Below are 27,388 nucleotides of genomic sequence, written 5' to 3' on the forward strand. Positions count from 1 at the left end.
CTCAAATTTCTATATCATAAACTTCAACGTTTACACTTACCATTTTTTTCCTGCCACAGTGGACCAGCAAGATGCAACTGATGAGAATCTTTATGTTGTCAACATAGATAGTGCAGACTTTATGAGATTGCTTTATGCCATTTAGCAGTTTAGCTTTGCTATGCTTTTTAGATTTAAAGAAATACACTGATTCTTTGTACTAAAAGGCAAAAAAACCATTCCTTATTCAAATTATTCAACTATGGTTAGTCCACTTTAATTATTGCATATAAAATTGTTTTATTCTTTTCTTCAATCAGACTGGCAGAGATCACTTAGAGCATTCAACTAAAACAGTCTCAATAAAAACTAATTAAAAGCTCCTGTGAGTTTGAGCATGGGATCTGGTAAACTCAGTAACAAATAAAACATAATTCTAAACATTCATGTTTACAAAAAAATAATTACAAAATCTGAACAATAAGTTAATAAAGTAAAATAGTTATCTACTATTCAGATATAAAATCCCAGCAACTTAATTTACATATCACTATAGCAGACATGACAAAATTGTGAATAATGCTATCCACTGTCATAAGTGGTACTTCAAGATTTCCAACAGAAAACTTATATTTTAATTTTCTGTTCAAATACAGCCAAAAGTAAGAGGCAAAGCCAGCCTAATAGTAATCCAAGGTTCTGTAGGAGAAACATCAACCAGGGTCGCCGTGTCTGAATATGAGTCATTTCAGGAAGCTAAAAAAAGAATAAGACACAGAATGAGAGCCAGATACATTCATCTGTGGGAAATAAAAGTTATGGGAAAACAAGGCAAACTTCATTAAAAAAAAAAACAAACAACTTTTAAAACGCTGAGCTTCTGACTATGGTTATTAATGTGTAGCATTTTCTGTACATTTTGACAAAAAGTGATCTTGACAGTGAAATATTTCAATTAATCAAATTCGACCCACTTTGGTTCTTTTACTAGCACTGACAAGAATTATAAACAAGATTCTGAAATTTTTTAACTTCTCAGTAGTTTGTAGTAATTTTATACAGATGTCTGCAAGGAAATACTTATTTAGTAAAATTAGTGATTTCCTTTTGTGGGAATAAACTAGTTGGAGTATTTTTGCTTCAGTACTATATATAGTGTCAATCATGCTTTTTCTGAAATAACTGGCAACACTCCTATTTACTTGGGCTTTAGTAAATGTACAAGTTGAAAACAGGACTTTTAAAAATGCTTGAAAAAAATCATGTTTAGTATTTTTCTCTGCCAGTTTTACATCAAGTAATGGAGCAACACTAGTTTATAATCGTAATAAAAACTACTTGCACTGACCTTTCACTCTACACAGTGTATTTTATCAAAGGTTTAAACTAAATATGTGTCTAAACAGAGCTTGCAAAAATGATGCCTCAGGCTCAAATTCTCTTAATATTTTTGCTTTATGCAGGGGAAACACTGATGACTGCTAATACTGTCACATCAACTCTGGAAATAAGTACAGAGCAATAATCTAGTGCTGACCTCTGGTTTTGGTGTGTTTTTTCTGTGCTTGAATAAAACTACTGAGTTCCTCTGCACTTTGGAGCCTCTTTGCAGTAGCTGTAACAGCAGCAGCCACTGGGAGACAGTGGAGTGGTGCTGACCAAGGAGGTTAACGGGAGTGTTTGCTATGCTTGTCCTTCCCTCTGTCAGACAGGGGTCTCTGGGGCTGCTTCTCCTGCATTCTTCTTCCTTTGGAAGTTGGCATAGGCCCAAAACAAAACTGTACTGAAAAATCTGCCTCCGCTGTAAAGTTTTGCCTGAAAATAACAGGGAAACCCAAATGCCCTGGATCTTCATTACAACCAGGCAGTGGTTTAAATTACGGTGCAGAAACTTATGTAGTTATACTTGATCAGTGTTTAAAGATAATCAGAAACTTTTCATCTAAAGCAAGTGTAAACACCTCAAAGTCCTGATGTAAATCAAAATCTGAACTGACAATTTTAAGTGCTCAGAGCCCACAGGGGTTTTTGTATATATAGGTAAAAACTATTAATTTAGAGCTACCCTGAATCCAGGGTTCCAGTCCAGATGTTTAGTCTTTCTTATTTATCCTTATAATCAGTCTATTTTGTCCTCTTCTCCAGTGCCTGAGTGAACAAGTTCTCCAAATGGGAAAATTTTCTCCTCTCACTGCAAAATCCAGTATTTTCATTGCTGTCAGTGAGAATTTATTTATTGCTATCAGTGACAATTTAGGAGCTATGCAGATGCACAGCAGGTTCCTAAGAAAATTTTCAAAAGGAATTCTTAGCAAGTAGTACCTGTTCCATGTCCAGTGCTGATGTCTGCTCCCTCTACCTAACCTATGTGCATGTTATCAATACAAACCATTTCTATAGCCATACCTAGTGTGACATCCCTGCTTATCTGCTAAAATAAAATGGTTGCTGTCACAATATCAGCTGTGGTTACCCAACTCTCTCTGAACAACAAAGTGTGTGGTACAGCAGAGAGAATCTTGTTTAAGAAGCATAGGCCTGCCTATTCAACTGGCAGATGCAAACCACTTCACAAGTTAAGGGAACACAGCACCACATCCAAGCTGTCGGAAGCTATCACACTTGCTAATGCTTCAAGTCTGTCAGAGGCAAAAGAGGTACTGCTTTTTTCCACTCCAGGTCATGTTATCATGAGCACACAAAAGATAAGAAGAAACAGGAAGCAGCATGCTGAAAGAAGGCATGAGAGGCTCTCAGGCTTGTAGTGGCTAAAAAAGAGTTCTACCAAGCTGGGCACAGGTGGCATGGCTGCTACACTGCAACAGTCCAGTAAATCAGTTTAAAAACTACTCCCTTATCTTCAAAATGGGAAAAAATTTCAAAATTACATTTGAAAACATTTTCAAAAAACATTTTCAAAGAGTAAACTTCATTTTTGCACAATTTCTTGGTGAAAAATGATGAATGTAAGTGATTTTATCTTTTGTCCCTTATTCAGTTTCTGAAATTGTTAGTCTATACAGCTTGCTAATGGAGTTATGATGCCATTTGTAGAAACAAAAAACCTTTAGTTACCCACAGAAGTAGTTTTGTGGTACTTTGTCTTTGGTTGCAGTCTCACTGTGTTGTTCTGTCAACAAACCTCCACTCACACCCCTCAATGTTCCTCAATGCAGAAACCAGTGATGCTGTTCAGTTTTATTAAACTGCTGCTCTCACAAGCACATGAATATGTGAAATCCCATAAAACAAGTACTGAAAATTATAGTCAAGCTTTGTGTACTATTAAGTGTTTGTACACCACTGGCAGGAGAACTGATGATTGCTGTTTGTAGATGAGAGTGCAGCAGAGAATAGAACCTATTTCTGTGCAGAAAGTTGAAAAATACATAAAGAATGGCTCATTTTCTCTTGAGATGTACTATACTAACATGCAAAAATTTTCAGATCTATAGGTGCCTTCAGTGCTACATAAATAATTTTTAAAATAAAATAATCCTTGTGATATTTGACACTGACAAACAGGTGAGCTTCCTGATGGCAGCTCTTTTGACAAAATGCAGAGAAAGGCTGATGAGAGTCCTATTAATAAAAGGGATTGAGAGAAATAAATTCCTCCCCTCTCTCTCCCTTCTTTCTCCCCTTCACATCAAGAGGAAGATTATGATGACAAACTGAGAACAAGGGAAAATACGTCCCTGTCTCTGCCTGGAACTGTATTTTCTCTTGGGAGTTACAGCTGGCACATTGCTTTGAAGACTCAGGGTAAAACATGGTATTTTTGTAAGAGCTTGTGGATCCCTGATGGATTTCCTTTCACTGAAGGAAAAATATGTGTACATCGTTCCTAGACCCATTAGTAAAACCATGCCTACACAGCTGGTAGGCAGCCTCACTTCCAAATGTCTCTGTCAGAACAAGCTGCAACTTGGTACACAGTGTTCTTTGTCTGTTATTTACCACCTCAGTCAGGACTGTTGACACATCCACAATCCTTCAGCAGTTCCCTATTAAGCTCTTAGGTGCACTTTATGTTCATTTTACTTTACTTAAAATAGCAAAAATAGACAAAAATACTACCAAAGTCTAAGATCAGTTACTGCAGAGTAGAATTAAGTTGAATTTTAAATAGGTTACAATACTGGAATGGCATATCAGGTTTAAAGTATGATGCCTGAACCTGGTATAGAGCATCTCAGGCACGAAGTGGTAATGAAGACAAGGGGTGGTAATGAACACAAGAGAGAGACAGACAGCCTTGGGAAAAAACAAAGTAATAATTTATGAAGAGACTTTTTTTTCCCTCCCTCTTGATCTACTCATTCAAAACATTCCATCTTTGTGGAGGAGCTTGCAAGAAACTTTACATCAACACATGATGTGTAAAGAGCCCTGTGACAAAGCTGGGCAGGCATTTATGTTCTACATTCCTACAAGTGTAACACTTACCCATCTCTTCAATGAATTATGTGGCCTGAGGAATCTGCATGAGCTATGATTCCTCCACATTTTGCTCAGTCCTTAGACCTTCCTCCTACCTCTTATCTTCACACCCTATTTTTCTATAGAGAGATCATTGCTATTGAACTGGGAGTATGAAAAATACTGCACAAATATAAAAAATTTGAGGTTATCTGAAGGCTTTTTAATTGCTTAAGAGCTCATTGAAACGTCCCTAGGACAGAAACGAAATGTTTAGGACAAGTATCTTACATTTTAGTTCTGAAACAGCAAATTTGCATTGAAACAACAGGTGAAAAATATATAAAGAAAAAGGGCAGAAAAAAAAAAAAGTAACCAATTTTTTCAAGATCTTAAAAACCCCTGAAGGTTCAAATATATAATTTTCACTAATTAACTAAAAATACATTGTTTAAAAGTCTTCAAAGTATTTTTTTAAAAAGACTCTGAAAGTCCATTATGCCTTTCTCTTATCTTAGTCCCTTAATGGCCTTTATTTCCCCTTTTCATTATAATGACACCTAGCATGAGAGTGACACAAAACAAAACCAGATTACTGTTTTAAGCACTCTGCACACACAGGACAGACAACATGCTCTTCCCAACAAGCAGCCTATGAACTCTTTTTCTCTCCACATTCATCCCCCTGCATTTGTCTGACACTCATCTATGATATGGCTATGCTATAAGGAAAATATAAAAATAGACTGAAGTTCTCACCATTTCTGCTAAAGATAAATACAAGAACATTCCAGCTGTAATAGTAAAGATCCAGTTTTGAATGGATGGGTCAGTCGATAGAGATAGGCCAATATAAAGTCCTAAGAATGCTGTTAGTGCACTTATAAAATTCATCAAAATTGCAATCTTCGTGGGGAGCCCTGTACTTAGCAGCACAGCAAAATCTCCTGCATAGAGAAAAAGAGAACATTTATTATTTAGCTGATAAATGTATTTTTAAGACTCTTGGTAATAAAATATGAAGGAAAATAATTAGGATATGCACAAAGATAGTGAATGACGGAGGGCTGCCTTTAGAATTCTGTAGAGTTAGTTATAAACTTGTCCAGTGTGAAAGAAAAATCTCAAAACAAAAAAAAAGTCATATTGACTTGTACTTGTTTAGCTGTTCCTAAAGATAGCATACAGTATTGAGGAGGGCTTTCTGTTAGTTCTCTATGTTCTGTGACATTTCCAACTTGGATACATGCAAAAGTGAAGTCACGTGGCTTCCCAGAGTTTCTAAATCTTTCTCCACTGGGGACTTGCCAGTTCAAATCATGTGGGTATATTTGCAGCACGGTCTTTGAGTGTTTTACAGGTGCTGCAAGTCAGAGTAATCTATGCTGGTCTGATCCCAGTTTAATTCCACTGATTTCAGTCCTCATCAACTGGAGCAAGTTGTACATCAGAATCCCATTGCAGATTTTTCTTCTAAAATAAAAGATTTCATAACAGGCCCACAGTAGAAGATTCGAAAAACTTTGTTTCATGAGTGTAAAAAGGCCACTTTGACACTGAGGCACTACTGCCCCGGAATTAAGAAGGTGTCTTTGGAGGTAACTGTCAGGTATCTAAATTTTCTTTGCTATGCAAACAAGAGTTACCAGTTTAACAGCAGTCCTCCATCCCACCTTTTTGTTTGGAGGAATTTTCTACATAGCACATGAAATCTTCAGTCACTTAATGACGGAAATGAGAACCTGCAGTTCTCATCTCAAACTTCCCAGTTGATAAACATCTGTCAACACAATGCCAGGAGCAGCTTCAGCCATGCTGGAAGTTTTACCACAGAAGGTCAATCAAGGGCAATATTCAACAGAACAATCTTCCCATCCCCTCCACTAGTAGAATAGGTCATACACCTTTTATTATCTTATTGTTCTTGATTAGCAGCAGGAATGAGGGTAGCAAGAGGAATACTCGCTTAAATAGCTCTGCTGCATATTGAAACTCTTGGATAGGCCATTGTGTCAGGCATGGCCATTATGCACACATGGGTCTTGCTTACAGTTTATTATTTTTTGTGTCTGTACACATAAGAATAACAGGTCACTCCTGACCTGATGTCATTTGCATTTGGAGAAGGCGAGATGGGAAGCCATCCAGTAATGAGTGCAGAAGCCTCCTCCGGTTTTTGTGAAGGGCAAAGAAAGTATCAGCCTGACATAGTAATGTTATAATTCATGGTGCTATAAACAAGAATTCCCACAAATGTCATACAGGAAAGAACTTTTTGGAAAACCTAGAAATGCAAAGCCAATCAGGAAAAACACACACATGTATTTCTTACCCATTTCATGAGGAATTTCATGGCATAAAATAGCAACAGTCGTTGTCACACCTGTTTCTGTTGAGGATGAGAATGCTGCTCCTATTACCAAGCCATCAGCAAAATTGTGAAGACTGTCACCCACCAGAACCATTATTGCTAACAAGCTGATTTTTTTACCTCGGAAAACAAACAAACAGATAAAAAGCCCAGTTTTAACCCAAACAGATATTGCCACTTTTGTTATATTACAAATGATTTGGGGTTTTTCGTGACTTTGCATATAACATTACAAAAAGTCATGATAATCAGAGGGAAATAGTGTTTATCTGCTTTGTCCTTGTTATTACATGTCCGTCAATACATTTGAAACAAAAAAAGAAGGTTCCACAACAATTCAAAATGAGATGCAGATACCAGGAAATAATTTCCTTATTCTTACTAGTCAACTATTAGACAAAAAATTTGGTTTGAGTCCAGTCTCATGATGCATCCTAAGGGTTTCTATTATATTTCTTTATTTATATCTTTCTTTATATCAATTTATTCCTATATTCTTTCTTTATTTGATGAAATTCACACAAGTTTTTCTAGATGTTATGTGGAGTTCTTCCACAGTTGCTCACAGAATTGCACAGCTATAGTGAAGATAAATATTTGGTCTCACACAGCTGATTGTTTTAATCCTGTGAAGCTTACTACTGTTGAGTAATATTTGGAGGGTTTAGTTTTCTTATGCAGTTGCGTTACAGTGAAAGATAGAAATGAAAGACAACAAGCCTAAGAGTATCACTTATAGTAGAGGGTTACAGTATGCTTATATCCAATATTTGTTCCAATCAATTAATGGCTGTAATGCCCATAGTACTCCTATCTGGAGCACCACTCCTGGGTGTAGATGGCTGTTTGTCTTTCCCATACTGCTCTGTGACCTTGTTTACTGTGAAACAGTGTACTGGGTGTTCATGGCATCATGTCACTTGACATGAGTGGAAAGGTGCCACTAGTGATGCAAGTACTGAGCTCAAGCTAGGGAATTAGGGACAGTCTCTCTGCCCAGCCTGTAACAGCTGGGTGGAATGCTGAACAGATTCACAGGGAGGGAGTATATCTCTTCAAGAAGCAACAAGGCTCCATATAAGTTCAATGTCTAAACTTAGCAACACATAATTAGCTGCCCCATCCTGTACTTTGTTTCATTCATTTTACCCACAATCTTACAAGCGGCTGCCTAATGTCTGTCAAGAAACCCATCCAGCTTCCCTCTACACAGAATGGACAGAACATTTTGAAAAGGGTTGGTTTCAGGCCTGAAGGAGCAGGGTCATGATTTGGGCCCTAAATATGTATTTTTCTGACTTTTGGTGACCCCACATCGACATAGTATGACAGACTAAGGAGCAAACATGAAGCTGCACAGACCTGTCTGAATACAGTTATTACAAGGTTTCACTCCAGTAATGTTTCTCAGAGATGAACATTTTATAGTGATGGGGGAGATGTTTTTCTTACAGAAACTGGCTAGAACTCAAGCCTTCAGACTATTATGAAAAACACAGAGCACATAAAAGCCTAACAACCGTATTCAGAAAATCCTCCCTAGTTGCCTGGGAGCTCTGTGGGTTCAGAAAAATTGGCAGGCTTGTCAGATTTTGCTGCCAGCTTACAGAGCCGGACGTGGATGTCCCCAGTTTGCACAGCTCTTTCTAAACACTATGGGCAGTTTATAACCAATAGCACAGAGCATGAATTACATAGAAATAATAGATTGCTGCGTTACATTAAGTTTGTGATTTGTAATAAGCACTGGCAAGGGTGAAATCATGGCCTGCCCTGAGGTCTTATTGGTCTGTTTTGTTCAAGTATCTGATTGTTGGAGAAGATATACCATGATTGCTGGGACTCATTCCAGTGTGTTGTAGTATAGCACAGGAATCAGGTTAACATGGAGCAATTACAGATTTAAGTTTTGTGAACTTCCTTGACAGAAAGTTAAGAAGATGCATGTATAAATAAATATGAATGTTTATCTTACTTTACTTTCAGCATATTTTAAAGCAGCTTTGTTACTGGCAATTATCTCACTGCATTATATTCCAACACGAACTCTGAGTACTAACTTATTACCTTAACTATTTCTACAAAACCTCTTCTTCTCCAAAAATCTTACTTTTTCTCTGCTTAAAGAGGGGATTAGAACTCACAGCAAATCTATTCTATAATTTTCATAAAACTAATGGGTACAGGACCTCAACATATACTACAGTTTTTAAGTTTAGAATAAGATTTTGAAGCAAACATTTATCCATAAATAAATCTTTTCCCAGTGTTTCCATGACCAACACAGAAAGAATAGTTTTAGTAAATGTAAAGTGTCACTAAGTATACCAAATATAAAATGCTACTGTTTGGTCTTCTCTGATCTTGATACAAAAAGTATGGATAAATGAGGCCAGTCAGATGTCTTTTTTCTTTCATCTCCCTGACTATCTAAGGTGATTGACTCCTTTTGCAGTCCTACTTGACAGGCATTTACAGTGAAGCTTTGCAGTTCTAGAGTTGTCAGGCTTCTCTCTTAGACCTGCAGATTCTGTTCAGTTTCGTGGAAGAAACATCTAGCTCAGTATCAAGGAACCCAAGTATGTTTATGCACTTAGCTATTTAAAAGAACTGTAATGAAACAAACTTTTGTAATTATGTATTCCCAGAAAAACCCCCAAATAACCTCCCCCCGCTTCCCTACTAAGATTTCACTTATGGAGATAAGACCCAGGTATGAGAAAAAATTAAACTAAACAAAGATTACTGAGAAACTATCCCAAACTGAGTTAGTTGGAACAAATAACATTGAGATCACTAGAAATTTGTTGGTGCTTAGCAGGTAATGATGATTGAACTGAACAGAAATATCTAGAGATGAAGTATGTAGTCACGCTCAAACTTGCACTGGATTGTGTACTACTGGAGAGGTGAGAGTGAAGAAATGAAAATCCAGATTTCTAATGCTTCAGAAATAGAAATGAAGTCCACAAGAGCAGAAGAGAACATTAAAAACCTGGAAGTAGATAATGACATATTTAAATAACTCAAACTGATGACCTGAGATCTGACATCACAAAAGAAAGGGGAGGTAATTATAGTAAATAAACTGATTTCAATTAAAATATTATTCCCTCAGTTGAATAACTGCAACTCTACTGAATTCACCAAGGTCACAAAGTACAGTTAAAGGCAAAATTTGGTTTATACTCTATTTTGCTATTTTTAGTAACTAAGCAGCAAAAAACCACAGAAGACAGGAATTATCTGAAGTTCTCAGAAGCAAACAGATTATTCTAAAACTGAGAGCCATCATGAAGCTGTAATTCCATACCTGTAATTAATCATTACTGGTTTAAAGAGTCTACTGCTTTATTGTGCAAGAAAAGAAGGACATAGAATTATATTAGCATAGGGAGCCAACAAAACAAATGTTTCACCACCTTCAGAAATAAAAGCCTGAGGTAAGTTTAAAATTATAAAAATATGTTTTGTATTAATTTTTGACTATTTCCCTTTAAGCAAAGGCTTTAGAAAAGTAGATTGCAACAGTGAGACAGCAAATACTAAAGCAAGGACAGTGTAAGATTAATGAACTTCACAATTACAGGGTTGGCAGCTGAGAAGGTCTTTAAGCAGAGATTAAATTATGTAGCCAGGCGCCATGAGATGTGGTGATGTAGCACAAAGCAAACACAGAGCTAAGCCAGCTGCACACTTTCAATTCCATCTTAGAAAATACATTTGAAGGATTTTCCTGTCTTGCCTAGTGTTTTTATTGATACTAACTTTTTTTGCTGATCACCTTGCTCTCTGGAGGAACTTCAGCAGGTTCAGAATCTTCTGGGCTTCTCTAGTTAAAAGCAAAGATAATACATCAGTGTTAAGGGGCTCTTCCAGCTGCTGCCATAAATTCAGGAAAATATCAACTAAGTTCAAGCTATTTGAATTAAAGATAGTCAATTGTTATTTGCACAGATATCATTAGAATAATTTACTGGCCACTGGCAGTGTGATTGGTAATGCAGAAACACATAAAAAAGAAATATGCCTTCCCAAGAGAGGGTTAAGTCTAATTCAGGTAGGAAGAAAGACTTTCATAGGCATTGTTGTAGCCCAAGAAAACCACACTTCTGCTTGAATACACAAAAAATCTGAGCCAAATGCAAGACTAAAAGGGACATTATAATTAAAATTGCATGTTTTGATTTTGTCATGACTGGATGACTGTATTTTCTTGGAGAATGTGTCCACAGGATTTCCAAGGAAAAATAGGTAGTCTCTTTGGCACTCATGCTCTTCACAGTTTCTTTGTGAAAACAAAAGACTAAAAAGAGATGATAATCAGTAGTTTCACCCCCTTTCAAAATATAGGAGGTTTTCTTCAGGGTGGTGCAGTCTCCAGTGTCTTGTGTCTTGCTTTTAGCAGGGGCTTCATCTCGGCGCCAGGCAACACTAGCTGGGTATGGCAGCACTTGAGTACGCCCCATGGTGAAATTTACCCTCATTTCAAGTGAAGAAAGAAACAGTGTCTGCTTCCTTATCCTAGAGAGTAAGTTGATGTATCAGCCCTAACGTTTAATTAATAGATATTGCAACTGTTGGGAGAGAAGGGAGAACATGAGTAATCTCTCACTGCCCCTAGCTCCCTGGGGCTTTGCTTTCTGATTGGAGAAATTATTAGAAACTCATGTGAGGGAAGAGATAAGCCAAAAGACTTGTTTTCTTGAAACTAGAAAGACTGAATTTTATTTGCTGGGGGTTTTTTTTCCCAAAAAAATGTGTTAAATGTATTGTGGCAGCCAGTGGAGTCAACAACAGCACAAGAGCGCTGTCAGGGACAGCAGTCACCACTCCAAAAATTGTACCAGAGATGTGCACTGGCTACAAAATAGAATATGTTTATTGGCTGGTATTAGCTTGGTTGTGATGAAGGATATGTGCTGTAGATACATGAGGAAAGAAGGAAAAATAATTGTTTTTCATATTCTACATTATAAAGGAAAAATAAATGTCTCTAATTCCCATGATTGCAGCCAGTCATATGAATTCCAGTAATTGTTCCAGTTCGCCTATAATATTTATTCACATGTCACTTCTTTGAACTCTGAGTCAAAAACTGCAAGACTAATTACTGACCTGAAGGATTTATAAGTTTTTCTTAGTCAACCAGTGTTTGTCTTAGTATTACTCACATGATTCTGCAAAATTGGCTGCTCTTGTACAAACAAGCTCAGCCAGGGTAATTCATGTGATCTATATAGAACTTTGGGGGGATTTTGCAGCTGAGGGGAATGACATGATCATTTTTTATCAGAAACAGGAAGCTATGACATGTCTCAAAAAATAGTAAACATGCTTCACTCCTCTGTTTGCTCTGTTTTCAATTGAGAGTTTCCCAACTGTGTTTTGGAGATTAGCGGTGACTCGTGAGGCTCTTGCCCATCACAACTACATTAGTAAAATGGAGTTCACCTATGCATCCAGATACTGGACATAAACTGAAGAGATTTGTTGAAAGAAAGAGAAAGCATTTTAAAAGTTATGACTCGTATTAATTTGCAAAGATTTATCTGTCTGGATAATATCCACAGACCAGTATAAAAGTGTGTAACTTTGTATAGGCAAGCACCATTCCCAGATATCCACAGTGTTTACGTTACTCTTCACATCTATGGAAGAATGCCCAAGAACTGCCCAGGATTTAATCTTTTCACTAATTATGCAATTAACTCTCACTGCAGAAAATTCTGAAGTTCTTCCTATGGGAGAGTCTGTCTTTACATATGGTCAATGTTTAAAAAGAAGGGAGGAGGAAAATCTTCAAGAATTTTATCAATAAAATGTATAACAATACAGGAAGTGTATTGTTATATCAATCTGATACACACTTAAGAAGAGTTATTGTAAAATATCTGTTCTTAATATCTCTATGAAAGCTCATTATAAGCTTCAAAATTTAGAGATTCTTGACAATCATGTCAAGTAATAACAAATCAATAAAGACTGAAAATACTGATTTATTACATCAATTTTGTTCATTTATTTTGAGGAGCAGAGAAAGAAGAATATAAATTCAGGGAAGTATGTCATATTGGTAACCTACCAACTGTATGGTTGAAGTAGATTTGCCTCTGCCTGACTGTTCATTTAATTCAGATTCCACTGGAAGATCATGGGAATGTCCCCAGTGCCCATTAACTAAAGAAAGGCCCTGCTGAATGAAGATGCTTTGCAATTAGTTCTGAAACCCAATGAACACAGGTGTAGCATTTCTCAGTCTTTTGTGAAAATTTAGCATTTTTAAGAATAATTTTTTTCCAAACAAAATCTATTGAAAAAGATCACCAGCTGACATCAACAGTTCCTAATGCTTATTTTGTTAAAAAACCCTGGAAAGTGAATCAGATAAATCAGTGACAACCACAATGGTTTGATAAAACTAAATTTATTTTAAAAATCAAACTAAAATTGAAAGGTGACATAGATTTAAAAATTAACTTGGAGAATTCATCTAGTTCTCAGTAGAAAAAGTTTAAAGACTTGTGGGATGATGATAAAAGCTTTCTCTCAAGCAAGTAACAAAAAGGACTCCTTTTTACCGAGCAAATAAAATAACACCATCATCAAAATATTCTCCTTCTATTAATCTCACATTATATTCCTATGGCTGAATCAAAGGTAGTGGGAATTGGGAGTCATTTCTGCATATCTAAATCAGGCCAGTCTTCACACTCTCTGCAGAACAGAACCAGCAAAGGTTTAGCCTTCTTAAGTGACATTAAGATTGTCTCTCATGCTTAATGAGCCGTCACATTTTTTGTTACATTATATCCTTGTGCATAATCCTATTTTCAGGCTCCAGCCACAGTAAAATAAAGTATTAGAATTACTGTTAGCATGGCTGTGAGCAAGGCGATATTATCAATATAAAATTGGGTCCTATTGACTGCAACCCACATATTAGATTTTCAAATCATTGGGATAGGGATCAAAAGCAATCTGAAAATTTTAAGATATCATTCTTGAAAATATCTTATGCTTGCATCTATCTTTCTATTACATCTTTCTCCTCTTCAAACAGAGCCTAGAGCAAACAACTGTCATTGCTATTTCATATGGATACACACTTTTCACCTGCTCCAGTGCGAGTCATGAATGCAGGCTTATGGAACACATCCGATTAACTGTTCCCTTCTTGAGTTATAAATATATGGAACACACTCATGAAGCAAGCACAATCCACAGAGCAAAGCAAAATAGAAACTGAAGGTCAATCTGGTAGGAGCACTTTGGAAAGCAATTATCAATGCTTCATTTAACTCACAGAAATTATGATTTCCGCAATCATTTTAACATTCTATGCACTGCAAAATCTCAAAATACAAGTGTTTTTTTAAAGGATGAATTGTACAAAGCTTTACCTGGTCACGAGGTGTTACCAAAAGAAAGAAACACTTTTCTATCAGGAAAAATCCATGAATTCCTCCAATTATTCCCAAAAGTTTCCAAATATATTCTTTTCCCTCATAGAAATGTTCTAAATCTTGTGCTTCATGTTTATGTAAACCAAGAGTCTAAAATAAAAGAGACAAAGTTAAAAAAAAAATTAAATGGCAATGTTTTAATTTTTTCTAGAGCAAGTCATAATGTGTTAATTCAAGTTATTCTCAGAATTTTATTTTCCCGGTTCTTTCAAAGTTAAATTGTGTCTTTTGAAATAATCAGCTGAATAGGAGAGGATGAAATGAATTATTATTATAAGCCTCTGTTACACTTCTTCATCTCTCAGTTGTGAAAGTAACAGTATTTTTAGGGACATTTTATGAAATTACCTTTTATATATATGAGATATATCTTGTTTGCAATATATTGATGTTAAAATACTATTAAAATTACTTGAATCATGTTACTATATAAACTTCATATTGAAAATATATAAGGAGCTACTGGAGAGGGTCCAGCAGAGGCCCCAAAGATGTTTATGGGACTGGAGCACCTCTCTTATGAGAAGAGTCTGTGGGAGCTGGGCCTGTTCAGTCTAGAGAAGAGAAGTCTGAGAGGGATCTCATCAATGCATATAAATATCTCAGAGGTGGGTGCCAAGAGGGCGGTGCCAGGCTCTTTTCAGTGGTGCCCAGCCACAGGATGAGCAACGGCCATAAACTAGAACACAAGAAGTTCTACCTCAATATGAAGTAGAATTTCTTTACATTGGGGGTGGCAGAGCACTGGCACAGGCTGCCCAGGGATGTCATGGAATGTCCCTCTCTGGAGACATTCAAAAACTCCTCGATATATTCCTCTGTGACCTGCTCTAGGTGATCCTGCCTTGGCAGTGGGTTGGACAAGATGATCTCCAGAGGTCCCTTCCAACTCTGACTATTCTGTAATTCTGTAACTCTGTGATTCTGTGAAAATAATGAATAAATTAATTAATGTATAATTAATGCAAAAATTCATTTGTATTGGTGGGTGTGCTTCCTTTTTTTCCCCAGTGTCACAGCACAGGAGCCCTCCTTTGCTCTGAAAGTGAGGGCTCTAAAGGCTACTGGATACATCACTTGAAATTGGTGAAGGAGAATACTTTCACACTTAAAAGGTGTTGCTGAAAGAAATGCAATTGTGTGAGAGTGAGAATTGCCTTCCTTGAAACACTCTCCCAGTTTTGCTTCCAGAGATGATGCATTGAGTATGAAGAAAATTTTGACCAGAATCTTAAGTGAAGCTTCTTCTATGACCACTAGAAGTCTACTCATAACATATGTGTCATACCAGAGGAACCTCTGTCAAAAACAAATGAATACACAATGGAAAATTTGGTTCTGTTTTGCATGTTATCCTGTTCTTAACATTTAGATTATGAATTTAGGAAAAGATCATGGCACCCATTTTATTGCAGTTCTAGGCCTCGGGATTAATTAGGCTGATCCTGGTTCTCTGGAACAATGTGTGGAGGGGACTGTGGATGCCTCATAAAACCTTTGAACAATTTCTGTTAAAATGTGTTACAGAATCTGCCTCATGAAAGAAATTAATACCCATCTAACACTTGGCTTGGACAGGACTTGTGGGGTTTCTGAAAAGTTTTTTTGAAAATAGGAACTTTATTTTCTTTGAATCCATTGATGCCTTTTCCTGGTCTTAAAATCAAGAGTTGTACATGGTTAGAAGGGGAAAAGGGATTATACCTTGGTATTTATTTTAAGGATCCTTAGGTGCACTACGTCCAGGTTGTATGCATTGAAATGCACCCCACCAAATATGCCCCAAAAGATCAGGTATAACATTATAGGTGTTACTAATTAGCATATCTATCAAAAATTCCCCAATGAGAGGCTCAAGTGAGCCCCCCTCCCCAAGGAACCTTCCCCTGGATGGTTCTATCTTGGTTTACAGAATGTGTTCTGGAGAAGGCCTTGGGGTCTGGGGCACACTGATCCCTAGCTACGAAGCTTCTAAAATGTTTAGTCTCTCAGCTTGACAAACAAGAGTAAGAACGTAGACAAAAAGCACCAGGAGTACAGAAGTTGTAAAAAGGTATAACAGGGGTATAAAAGAAAAGGCAAAAAATCTTCAAGGCATCACCATCAATCATGGATTTCTACTAGTTATTATTTTTAATTTCTCTCTGAGCTACAGAGTGCAAATGTGATTGGAATGCTGGGGGGATTTCAGGGAAAGCTTTATTTATAAACTGATGAGCATTATCCAGGTTTAAATGAAACTTTTTTCCGTGCGTGTGCACACACAAATGTGTCAACATTTTAAAAGCACTGAAGTGTCTATTACTTACCTGAGGAATAAGATGTAGCAATGCATCTCCAGAAAGGGTTCCAACAGCCAAACCAACAAATAGCTGTAAAATGAGTGTATAGGTTTCTTGACAGGAGTTAAATAAAATGAGAGTTGTACCAAACATAGATCCAACAGTAATAAGTAAAACAGCAACAGTGCTGTAACCATATTCTGTAGGGGAAAACAAATGAAACAAAACAAGGGCACCTTTAATCATCCAGTATTTGTTTTTGTGTTTGAGTATTTGTTTTGTATTTGTAATTGTTTTCAAGGGTATGTTTTAATACCTCTATATACAAGCACACAGGAGAAGTGATTCATTGTGCCGCTGTCTGATTTCAGCTGGGATTAATTTTCCTAGTACCTGGTACAGAGCAGTGTTTTGGATTCAGGATGAGAATAATGTTGATAACACACTGTTATGTTTTGGTTGGTGCTGAGTTGTGCTTGCACTGAGCCAAAGACTTTTCAGTGTTTCATGCTCTGAAATTGAGGAGCTGCACAAGAAGCTGAGGAAGGGGTGAAGGGGGAAATAGCTGGGGCAGCTGACCAAACTTGCCAAAGGGATATTCCACACCACAAAACGTCATACCCAGTGTATAAACAGGGGTAATAGGCCAGGAGGGGCTGATTGCTGCCTGGGGTGAGCTGGGCATCCGTCGGCAGGTGGTGAGCAATTGTATTGTGCATCACTTGTTTATCTTGGCGTTTATTTCTCTCTCTCATTTTTTTCTAATGTTCCTTTCCAGTACTAGTCATCATAGTAGTAGGAGATGGAGTAGCATGAATTGTATATTTTACTTTATCTCAATTATTAAACTGAACATAGCTCAAGCAATGGGTTTTACCTTTCTCCAATTCTCCTCCCCAACCCCTGTGGGGGTAGGCAGTGGGGGAGTGTGCAAGTGGCTACTTCATATTTAGCTGCTGTCTCGGGTTAAGCCACAACAGCCACATAGATTTTTATAGTCATGTGTGATACAGATGACAGAATTAGAAGCCCAGAAAACATTCATTTTTTCAGGCTTTACATGTAATAGTCTGGTGCTTCCAAATGTCAGACCTTAAGAGCTAAACAGACTGTGGCTATGCAAATTAGAGACACTCAGAGCAGCACAGTGAATACTGCTCTGCATTTTCTTCCTCTTTTAACAGGTTTATGCTTGAGATTCTATGTTCTCACATGCCACACCTGTGTATGTTTACAGTCAACACCCATTTTTAACCAAATCCTTTTCTGTAAACAAATAAAGGCCTAAAACCTCAAACGAATGTAGGGATATAATTTAGGTTCTAAGCATGAACATTTTGGTTCAACTTGTATTTACAAATCTGCTGTGGAAATACATCCCTTCAATTAATACACCAAGACCACCAATATATTTTTCCCAGATTACTGGGATTTTTTTAAATGTTACTCTTATAAATCTTCAGAGTCACACACTGCTCACATTTCCAACATGAAATTTTGCACAATATGAATCCTGATTAATTTGTATGGAAGTGTTAAAATGGGAGGTAAAACACTAATAAGAAACACACATAAAGGAATTAATGCCAAAATATTCAGAACTTTACTTAATGTTTCAAACTTTAAAAGCACTGCAAATGTTCAGCACCTCATAAAATCAGACAGTTAATTTCACAGACTGTACATTCAAATACAAGAGTATAGTAGATATATATGGAAGATCAAGCCTTGGTGACTTAGCCAAAACAGCATATCCTGTCTGTAAAATAGAACTCAGAATAAAACTAATGAGCCTATGCTCACGTCACTAGGTCACACATAGGTCAAACACAGAGTCCTTTATCTGTATCAAGACAGCAGAAATATCTCTGTGGTCATGGAAACCTTCCTTTGTCAAAAAGCACAGGGAAAGGGCTGCAGAAAGGGCCTTATTAATTCCATTCTGCACTTGAATAGTTCAGTTTTTCTCATCTCTCACCTTTATGAGATCACTAAAATGTCATTGATTGGGCTTTAGACTTGGAAGAATCCCACTTAACAGTGAATTATTCATGAACCTTGTATATGACCTGGGTAAGTTACTTTCTTTTCTTTCTTTGTCCCTTGATTCCTGATCTGAAAAATGGTCATATCTGTGTAGCACAGAAAAGATCAAAGCCGTGAAGACTGCACGGTGTTCAGGTAATGAGAAGAGAGATAAGGTAAGAAAGAAGGACTGCTCCCTATTGAAGACCCATAATGATTCTTCCTATTCTGTATGTCTCTCTCCTATAACAATTCCTGGGATATCCAAGAGTGTTCTCCCATGCTTTTTAGTTCTGTGATATCCACGTGTGTCTGTTCATGCTTTATAATTCATGTGCTGTTCCATAAGGATCATTGGGCAGCAGGATGTGGGGAAAACTTACTAGCTCCAAAAAGACCTAGTCACCCAAAGCTGGCCATGTAGATATTAGGATAAAGGTATTGAAGACATTGATTTGTAGCCTAAAAAGTTCTCCTCTAGATGCAGGCATTTATGCTTAGATGGCCATTCCGTTTTGGTCATTCCCAAATGACCATATCCCCCACCAAAATTAATGTCTCTGGTATTACACCTGCACACTTTGATTTGTAGCCACTTCCCAGATATCACTGGGTTAAAAGTAAGAAAAAAACCCCCAGAAAACACATTAGGAAACCCTCAGGTCAGATCAGATCCAAATTTTTCTTTTGTAAGGTGGACTAAGGATTGATTACAGGAGAAGTGGAATCCATGGAACAGATGGGGCAGAAACTTCTGGAAGCAGAGTCATGTGAGGGCTACAACTGCAAGTGGAAACAACCTGATTATACTCTAACCCAGTTCTTGTTCCAGCTCTATCACACAAGTCCTGCTGCCCTGTTACTGTTTTTCTGGATATTTTTCTTACTACAATAGTATCCTCAAAGCTCCTCTGCTATAAAATGTCTCAAGCTGAAACACCATTAGCATTCACACAGAACTTATCTATATCAAGCATTTGTCACATCATGGTATGAAATGCCAGCTAATGTGACCCTGATTCTATATGTAAGAGCAATGCAGTGATTCCAATTTAAACCTGGTGCAAGTTTCACAAAATAAGCTCTTATCCACTGATAAGGACTTGTTATTGCCTACCTGCTGGCAATATCAAGCACTCCTCTAACAAATGAAGAAAATAAAACCTTACATATAGAAATATAATTCCAAGTACTATAAAATAAAGACCATTGAATCTCCTCACTTCTCAATATTATCTGACACATATGCTATGAAATTATAGGATGCATAAATTACAAAGGGCATAAATCCCATTATGTTTTGGTTTATTAATAAATGAAATGTCTCTGGAAGTCCTTGCATCTCTTTATCTGAATTTAAATGATAATTTATTAATAAGAACATAACTCACTTTCCACAGTTGTTGGTGGAAGCTTTGTCTGCTTGAAGTCAGGAAGCTGACATGAACAACTTAAAAGTTGTTGAATGATAGCTGGACTGATTTGCTTGAAGTGGTCCTTAGAAATGGAGGAAGAACTGTTTTTCAAAAATATCTTCACAAGTTCATTGGCAGAGAAACAAACCTTTGTAGAAAAGTATATACAGTTACATGAACATGTTGCATATACCTGCATTTAACTTTGAGGTTAAATACAGAAACTTAGAACACAGGGCTGTCCAGCCTAGAAGAAACCTGCTATATATATACTCTTTCTTGCTTAAATTAGTTTAATTACTTCAATTACTGCATTTTTTCCCATGTAAACTTGATACTGCTATATATTTCAGAAAGACCAGAATCTTTGGGATAAAGCAGCTCAATTTCTATTGAAGCCACTTAGTGTCATAAAGATCGTACAAAATAATACCTCTCAATATTTTATTGTCATATGTGTTAAGAAAAATGTTTTAATGCTAATATGAACCATATCCTTAGCTATTCTTGTGAAAGTGCACTATTTGCAGTAATAGTTCTGTTAATATAAGGTACTGCCTATATCAAAGCAATACTGAGATTTGTCCTTGTACTGCATCTTCAGTATATCTTTCCAAGATATGGAAATAAGTTAGCTTTTTAAATTCATTAAATGAGGGCATGTCAGCAGACTAGATGTTACATAGTCTAAAATTGGTTGAAAGATGCTTAATAATTTTATTATTAGAGGTACTTCAGAATTCCAACTAATTTTTGTTCTTGTTTGGAGCATCTCTTTGTCAAAAGAAGCAATTTTTCATGGGACTGTTTATATTTCAAAAATTTTCATGAAGAATTGGGTTTTCCTCTCCAGGATGAAACTTCTAGTAAAAACATGAGCAGTTAGCATAAGAAAACTTCTAGTGGAAATTTCTGTAAACACTTTTAAACAGAAGAACTCCAGATCAAATATGTTATGTTACTTAAAGGAATAATCATTTCTTAATCTCCTCTGATGAGCTGTGATTCAATATTAAAAAAAAAAAAATTCATTTAAATTGGTCTGCATCTGAGACTCAAGGGATTCCTAAATATTCTTTCTCTCATTACTGAAGCTTAAGCTTCTTTTGAAGTTGTTAAGTATAATTACTTTTAAATAACCCAGTTAAAACCCAACACAATCCTGCCTTTGCTCATCCATTAGTGAAGTAAAATATGCCTTGTGGTTCACTAAGAAACTGAATTAATTGAGCACTGATATATTCTTTCTGAAAACCACATTCAAGCCTTCAGGATAACGGGTGATCTTGTCACCTGGACCTAGTGTGTTCTGCCTTCAAGCCAAAGGAGAGCATGAAGACAATTCAGAAGCTACCATATTGGAAAAGACCTTAATTTTTCCTGTTCTAAGCAGTGGTTTTGACTCTAGAACTAGGGAACACTGACATCTGGTATCAAGTTGGAAGACTAGCTTGTGGCTGGTTATGAGCAGCATTGCTGACCAGTCAGAGCAGGGATGATAGCATTTAACACTTTCACCAACAACTTGAGTGATGGAACAGAGTGCACCCGATGGCATTCACGAGTGAAATCCAGCTGGGATCACCAGTCAGCATGCTGACAGGTGTGGCTGCTATTTAGAGGAACCTTGACAAGCCAAAGAAATGGGATGACCAGACCTTCATGAAGATCAGCCAAGTCAAATTTATGGTGCTTCACACACAATAACCCCATGCATCAATAAAGGCCAGGGAAAACTGGCCAAAAGGAAGGTAGGTTTGCAGAAAAAGCCCTTGGGAGGGGTCCTGACAGGAAACTTGAACATGAGCCACCAGTGTGCCCTTGTGGCAATGAGCACTAACTGTACACTGGCTGCAAGAGTGGAGCCAGCAGGTACTGGAGAAAGAATATTGCCCACCACTCAGGACATGTGAGTCCACATCTGGACTATGTCCAGCTTAACCAGCAGTACAAGACTGGCAAATTGAGGGAAGTCCAGTGGTGGGCCACCAAGATGGCTAGGGAACAGCAGCACATGATGCGCCAGGAGAGGCTGAGGGACCTGGGTTTGTTCAGTTTGGGAAGAGAAGACTTGGTGGGTATCTTAAGTCTTCAACTGTCTCAGGTGGTTTATAGGGAAAAGATAACAGAATCTTCTCAGAGGCATACAGCAAAAGAAAGAGAGGCAAAAGGTATCAGTTGCAGCAACAAAAGCCTCCAACTGGCTATAATAAAGAAGTCCATCAATATGAGGGCAATAAAGAACTGTTACAGGTTTCCCAAAAAAGAATGTATAATCTTTGTATTTGGAGACATTCAGAATTCAACTGGATGTGGCTCTGTGAAACCTGATCTAACTTTTAAGTTGGCTCTTTTTTGAGAAGTAGGATAGACAAGATGAGGTCCAGGATTACTATGAACTTAAATTTTAATGTGACATTATTACCAGGAATTTTCAATGAAAAGCAAAATTTCATCTGTAAAAATAAACTGTCCACCCATACACAAAAAATAGCTGTTAAGGTCTATTTAGTAAAATGTTCTTGTAAGACTTGGGGCACAAGGACCTGCATCTTTTCCTGTTGCAAGCCCCAGCCTTATAAGCTTTTTTACATAAGGAGGCAGAGAACCGTCTCCATTAGAGAAGCAAGTAGGTGTGTGCTCCTGGAGGATGATATAAAAGAAATAAGCAAATCGAATTTGCATATTTTCATGTGAAAAACTGGATGGATGGATGGATGGATGATTTGGGTTTCCAAAATCCATGTTTGTTTAATGAGGAATAGTAAATGAATACATAGATATTGTGACATAGTTTAATGGAATTTAAGATTATTTATCTTATTAGATCATCTGCCACTTACTTTTTTAATATACATTTTTAAATGTAGAGACAATGATGACTCTAAAAAAGTGAGCCTTTTTCTGTGGTAATGTTTCAAATAATAATTCCTATATAAAAATTAAATTACACATCTTAATGCAGTTAGCAAACACAAGCCATAAATGAGTCAATGTCTTGTATGTAGCAGAATGCATTACTAATGAAGCACAATGGCTATCATGGGTGCAGAAAACAGGAGACAAAATTAGCAACACAGTAACAAAACACAAAATGTTTTAATGGAACATGTCAAGGAAAATAGGCAGAGCTAAAAAGAAGAGGAATGGAAAAAAAAAACCACCGAGAAAGTAGGAATTAATACAGAAGAGAAATTATCTTCTGTCCAGATTTTTCTTTGTGATTTTATTTTTATATATACAGAATATTTGGCTCTCAGTTGACTCCTAAGACTCAGATAATGCCCCTGCACACTTATCTTTTGAGTTACAGTTGGTCTCAGAAGTTCAAGAAATCAAAAACTGAGCTTTAAAAATACTTCAATTGCTGGACAACAATTTAAGTTCTTTTACAGATAGTATCAGTACTGATTTCTGTCCCTCATAATTTAAAATTCATATGCAACACATTTAAAATGACCTCAATTTAAAATTATTTTGAGACTCCATTAAGAGCCTCATCATGCTGATCAGCATGATCCTTTTCTGTGGTCAGCTGCGAAGAAATAAACGTATTGATAGAGTATGCATTTCAAATGCAACCCAATTACACAGATAAATATCTATCAGAACAGCATTTAACCAGATGACACTTGTCTCAGTTCCCCATCATAAAATGACCACACAGCAAAAGTCAGTTGCACATCACTCAATTCTCCTAAATGGAGAAGAAACATTGCCACTGAGTTAATGTAAATGGTAAAGAACTGAAAACAATAGAAAAGTGTTCTTTGAAGTATATATTTCAAATGTATGCATCAAAATATATACCAATTATATACTTTGAAGTCTCATTTTTTGTCTAAGGAACGATACCCAGTCTAAAGGATGGAAGTCAGTTACTATCTTGATCTTTGGTATAAACAAAATTTATTTATTTTCAAATTCTTAGGATAAGGATAAAATCACCTGCAATGAGCCAGTGTCCTTCAAAGTCCTCAGAGAGGATACAGGGGAGTAGCTAAGGCTCTGTTTTACAGACTTTATACTTTCTAAAGAAGGCTTCTGGATTCCATAGATGGTTATGAAAAGAGTTTGGAAATGCCCAATCTTCAATTTACAGAAGCTTTTTAAAAGCAACTTACATAAAAACTTTAATTTACTTTGTTTTCCTTAGTACAAAACAATCCTTCTTCCACCAGGTCACTTAAGGGGTCCTGGAAACTCTGTGACATACGATCACAAGAAATCTCTGTGTGAAAATATCAAAGCCATGTTCCCCAGTCCTCTGTGTCTTGAAGAAACACCTGATTCTGTGTAACACTAATCATTGTTAGCCCCTCCCAGTGACTTTAATTGCACATTCAACATCCATTAAGTTCTTTCCCCAATTAATATTTAAACAAATATAGCTATATAAATGTATATTTTCATCAGTATCGACATACCTTATTGAAACTTAATACATCTTACCTCAGAAATACTATATTGTTTGCAAATCAATTTAAACTTCTGTCACTGAAATTCTGCCACCAACACTATAATAACATAAAAATAAATTAACCTGGTCCCAATCTGTGTTTCTTTCACGATCTTCAAAATACCCTTTCAGATAGTCTCCTTTTGTATGGTTTCCTTTGACTGGAATATTTCTTCTTCCAGTATCTCTGATTGCCATACTGTAACGTCTTCTTTTGTGGCTGTGAAATTGTCCATTTACAGTGCAGGTCTTTTTGGCTGTAAGCACATTTAGTAGTTGTTCTAGTTCTAGTAATTCATTAGAGAACAGATATGTTACCATGGTAAAATGCACACTTAAAAGACAAAACATTTAAAAGACAGTATTTTTTTCTTTTTGTTTGTTATGACATTAATTCAATTCCTCATTTTAATACTATTTTCTCCGTTTGGTACTGGAGGTAATTTCTGATTCACAACTCTGGAAGTTCCAGACACCCAGCTCCTCAGCCTTTCCTTCTTTACATACTGCGCTCAGAGGTTTTGCCTATGACATTCTCAGAGGAAAACAGATGTGACTGAAAGGCAATTCATCTTTTATTTAATCATAATCTCTGATGAAGTTCTCTAGTCATTGCTAAACAACTTCACTGTTAAAATTTTCCTATGTAAAGGGAACTCCACACTAAGCTGCCACAGCCAGGTATTCAGATCAGGAGACAGATCCTCTCTAGGATGTCCTGAAATCAATCTTCAGGATGCTCTGCTGCCCTTACACTTCAAAAGTGCAACATAGGACAGCGAATTTTCTGTCTCCTTTGATTAACTGGGAAGCATGCCTGCTCACAGCACTCAAACCAGAATGAGAGAGCCAGGATCCCTAAGCCAAATCTGAGCTCATGCACGGATGTACCTCGTGACATAGCTTGGGTGCAATGGGTGCTTCTGCTGATGGACTGCCCGATTATTTGAGGAGGCAGGCCATATCCCATTTTACTTATCACCTTCCTTCACCCCTGCATTTTCAAATGAAGCTATAGCAATAATTTCTGTAAACCTTAAAAAAATGGTCCACAATGGACCTTCTGTCCATTAAAAAAAAAAAAATGGTCCACAAATTAATTTTAAAGAAATTTTTATTAACGAGAATGTTTTCAAGTGAAAATTATTTTTTAATGTTGTTACTCAGAAACTGCAAATGGTATCACCTTAATCATAAATCTCACAATAAGATTTCTGGTAAGATGCTTCACTACATTCGTTTGGCTACTTAAACAAAGAGATCTGAATGGAGCTACAGGTATATTTGTTTTCTAAATACAGTAACATCTAATTTTCTTTTTTCCATGCTTCCCGATTCTTACTCTTTCCTGAAGTTACTGTTAAGAATTTAAATAAATTTAAAGGGACAGTATAATTAGCTTAGACTTAAAATATGCTTACTCTGTAACAAACTGGTTAAGCACATTTTTTTATTTTTCTGAACATCCTAACACCACCAATCATACAGTCCTGCTATTATCTTCACTGGGGCCCAGATTTCACCATATATAGATATTTAGTAGCACTGTGCTAAAAAGCTACTGTACATCCATTCTTGTGAGTTAATTATTTTAGAAAATCTGGCTGGGCAATTTTAAAGGAAGGGCTTTGCTGCCAAACCAGTTTATGTAAATGCAATCGAGGAGCCCCAGTTCAGGGCTAAGGATTAGTATTTTTTAAAATATTTATTTCTGTGATTCAATTCACCTCTGTGTAACCTATGAATGTTAAAATGCTTTTACCTATGCCCAATTCAACTTTTTAATCTGTTTTAACCCATACTTAATGTAACTTTTTAAAAGTGATTTGAAAAGCTTGTGAAGTGTTGCTGTTAGCAATTGCCACAAACAAGGAAATGTAGATGTCTTGTAACAACCTTCTAAATCTATACTAGGCCCCTGAGTTGATGGTACAGCTTCTTAAACTGCTAAGCAGGCACAACCTTTTACAGAAATTAATAGCTGCTGTGGCTCAGAGCTCAACATTTGTTTTGTTTTGTTCCAGGTTTTTTGTTTTGTTATTTTTGGACCACTTAGAACTCTCCTATACTCCTATTTATTTATGGTTAAGTAGCATTTCTGGTAAGTCCAGCAATAAATTTTCCTAAAGAAAATGAACTTTGCATACTCCAGCTTACCTGTCACTTGGAGCTCAGTGGTACTATTTAGAGAATTGAAAATATATTTTATAAAGAATTCTGGGGAAGGCAAACTTGCTTTCCCCATACAGACTCCTTGGAGAGCCAGAGTAAGGATTAAAGCAGCCAGGCGTGGAAGAGTGTTTTCATCAGCACCATCTCTGTCCATTATATCAGCATTTTTCTCCAGAGTGCTCACATCAACACACTGAAATCAGGAGAAAACAGCATGAAGACAGTCCTGGTCACCTCCATTTAAATAATCAGAGTGACAGGAGGAGAAACTGGGGAGAACAATTTCACAGACAGTCAGAGTAGAAAAAATGCTAAGGCGTAAGCTGTTATTGCCAGCAAGACAGCTAATCAAAGGACATTTTCAGACAAACAGGCATAGAATAAAAAGTCTTGAACATTTACTCAGTGTCTAATGGGGAAAAGGTATAGTCCTTCATTCAGGTTAATTTTGCTTAGTGTTATTTTCCTGCTGTTTCTATTGTTCACAGTGTCCTCCTCAATTACATCTACATCTACTTCCAGAAAGTGGAAGAAAGGGAGGATTTTTAGTTAAGGCACAAGAAACTGGCTCAAATAATACAGACTTTAACTCTTCATCTCAACCTTCAGAACAAATTCTTTAAATGTTTTTAGTTCCTTACCTATTAAACGAAATCAATAGTTTGTTATGGAGTAGTTATCTGGGGACAATATGGAAAGATATAATTTTGCAGAAGAAGGATGACTTTCCTGCTGGGTGGCCAAATAAAAACACTAGTCAGTGGTATACACCCATGTGTGTGGATGCCTGAAAACTC

At 36.7% G+C, this 27,388-nt stretch overlaps 1 protein-coding gene across 1 annotated transcript in view; it reads right to left on the reverse strand.

Annotated features, from left to right (window-relative positions):
- Window positions 1–606: 606 nt before the first annotated feature.
- SLC39A12 (solute carrier family 39 member 12) overlaps window positions 607–27,388 on the reverse strand; it is a gene marked incomplete at both ends in the record, with an annotated part of 33,622 nt that continues 6,840 nt past the window's right edge. The window contains 10 exons of the mRNA XM_082286324.1: window positions 607–735; window positions 5,161–5,348; window positions 6,734–6,892; window positions 10,541–10,604; window positions 12,858–12,965; window positions 14,176–14,328; window positions 16,548–16,720; window positions 19,937–20,108; window positions 24,504–24,706; window positions 26,577–26,784. Coding sequence (XP_082142450.1) covers window positions 607–735; window positions 5,161–5,348; window positions 6,734–6,892; window positions 10,541–10,604; window positions 12,858–12,965; window positions 14,176–14,328; window positions 16,548–16,720; window positions 19,937–20,108; window positions 24,504–24,706; window positions 26,577–26,784 — 1,557 coding nt within the window. The remainder of the gene's footprint in view (window positions 736–5,160; window positions 5,349–6,733; window positions 6,893–10,540; window positions 10,605–12,857; window positions 12,966–14,175; window positions 14,329–16,547; window positions 16,721–19,936; window positions 20,109–24,503; window positions 24,707–26,576; window positions 26,785–27,388) is intronic.

Source organism: Coloeus monedula (genome assembly GCF_965178545.1).
Source record: "Coloeus monedula genome assembly, chromosome: 1".
NCBI classification, from domain to species: domain Eukaryota; kingdom Metazoa; phylum Chordata; class Aves; order Passeriformes; family Corvidae; genus Coloeus; species Coloeus monedula.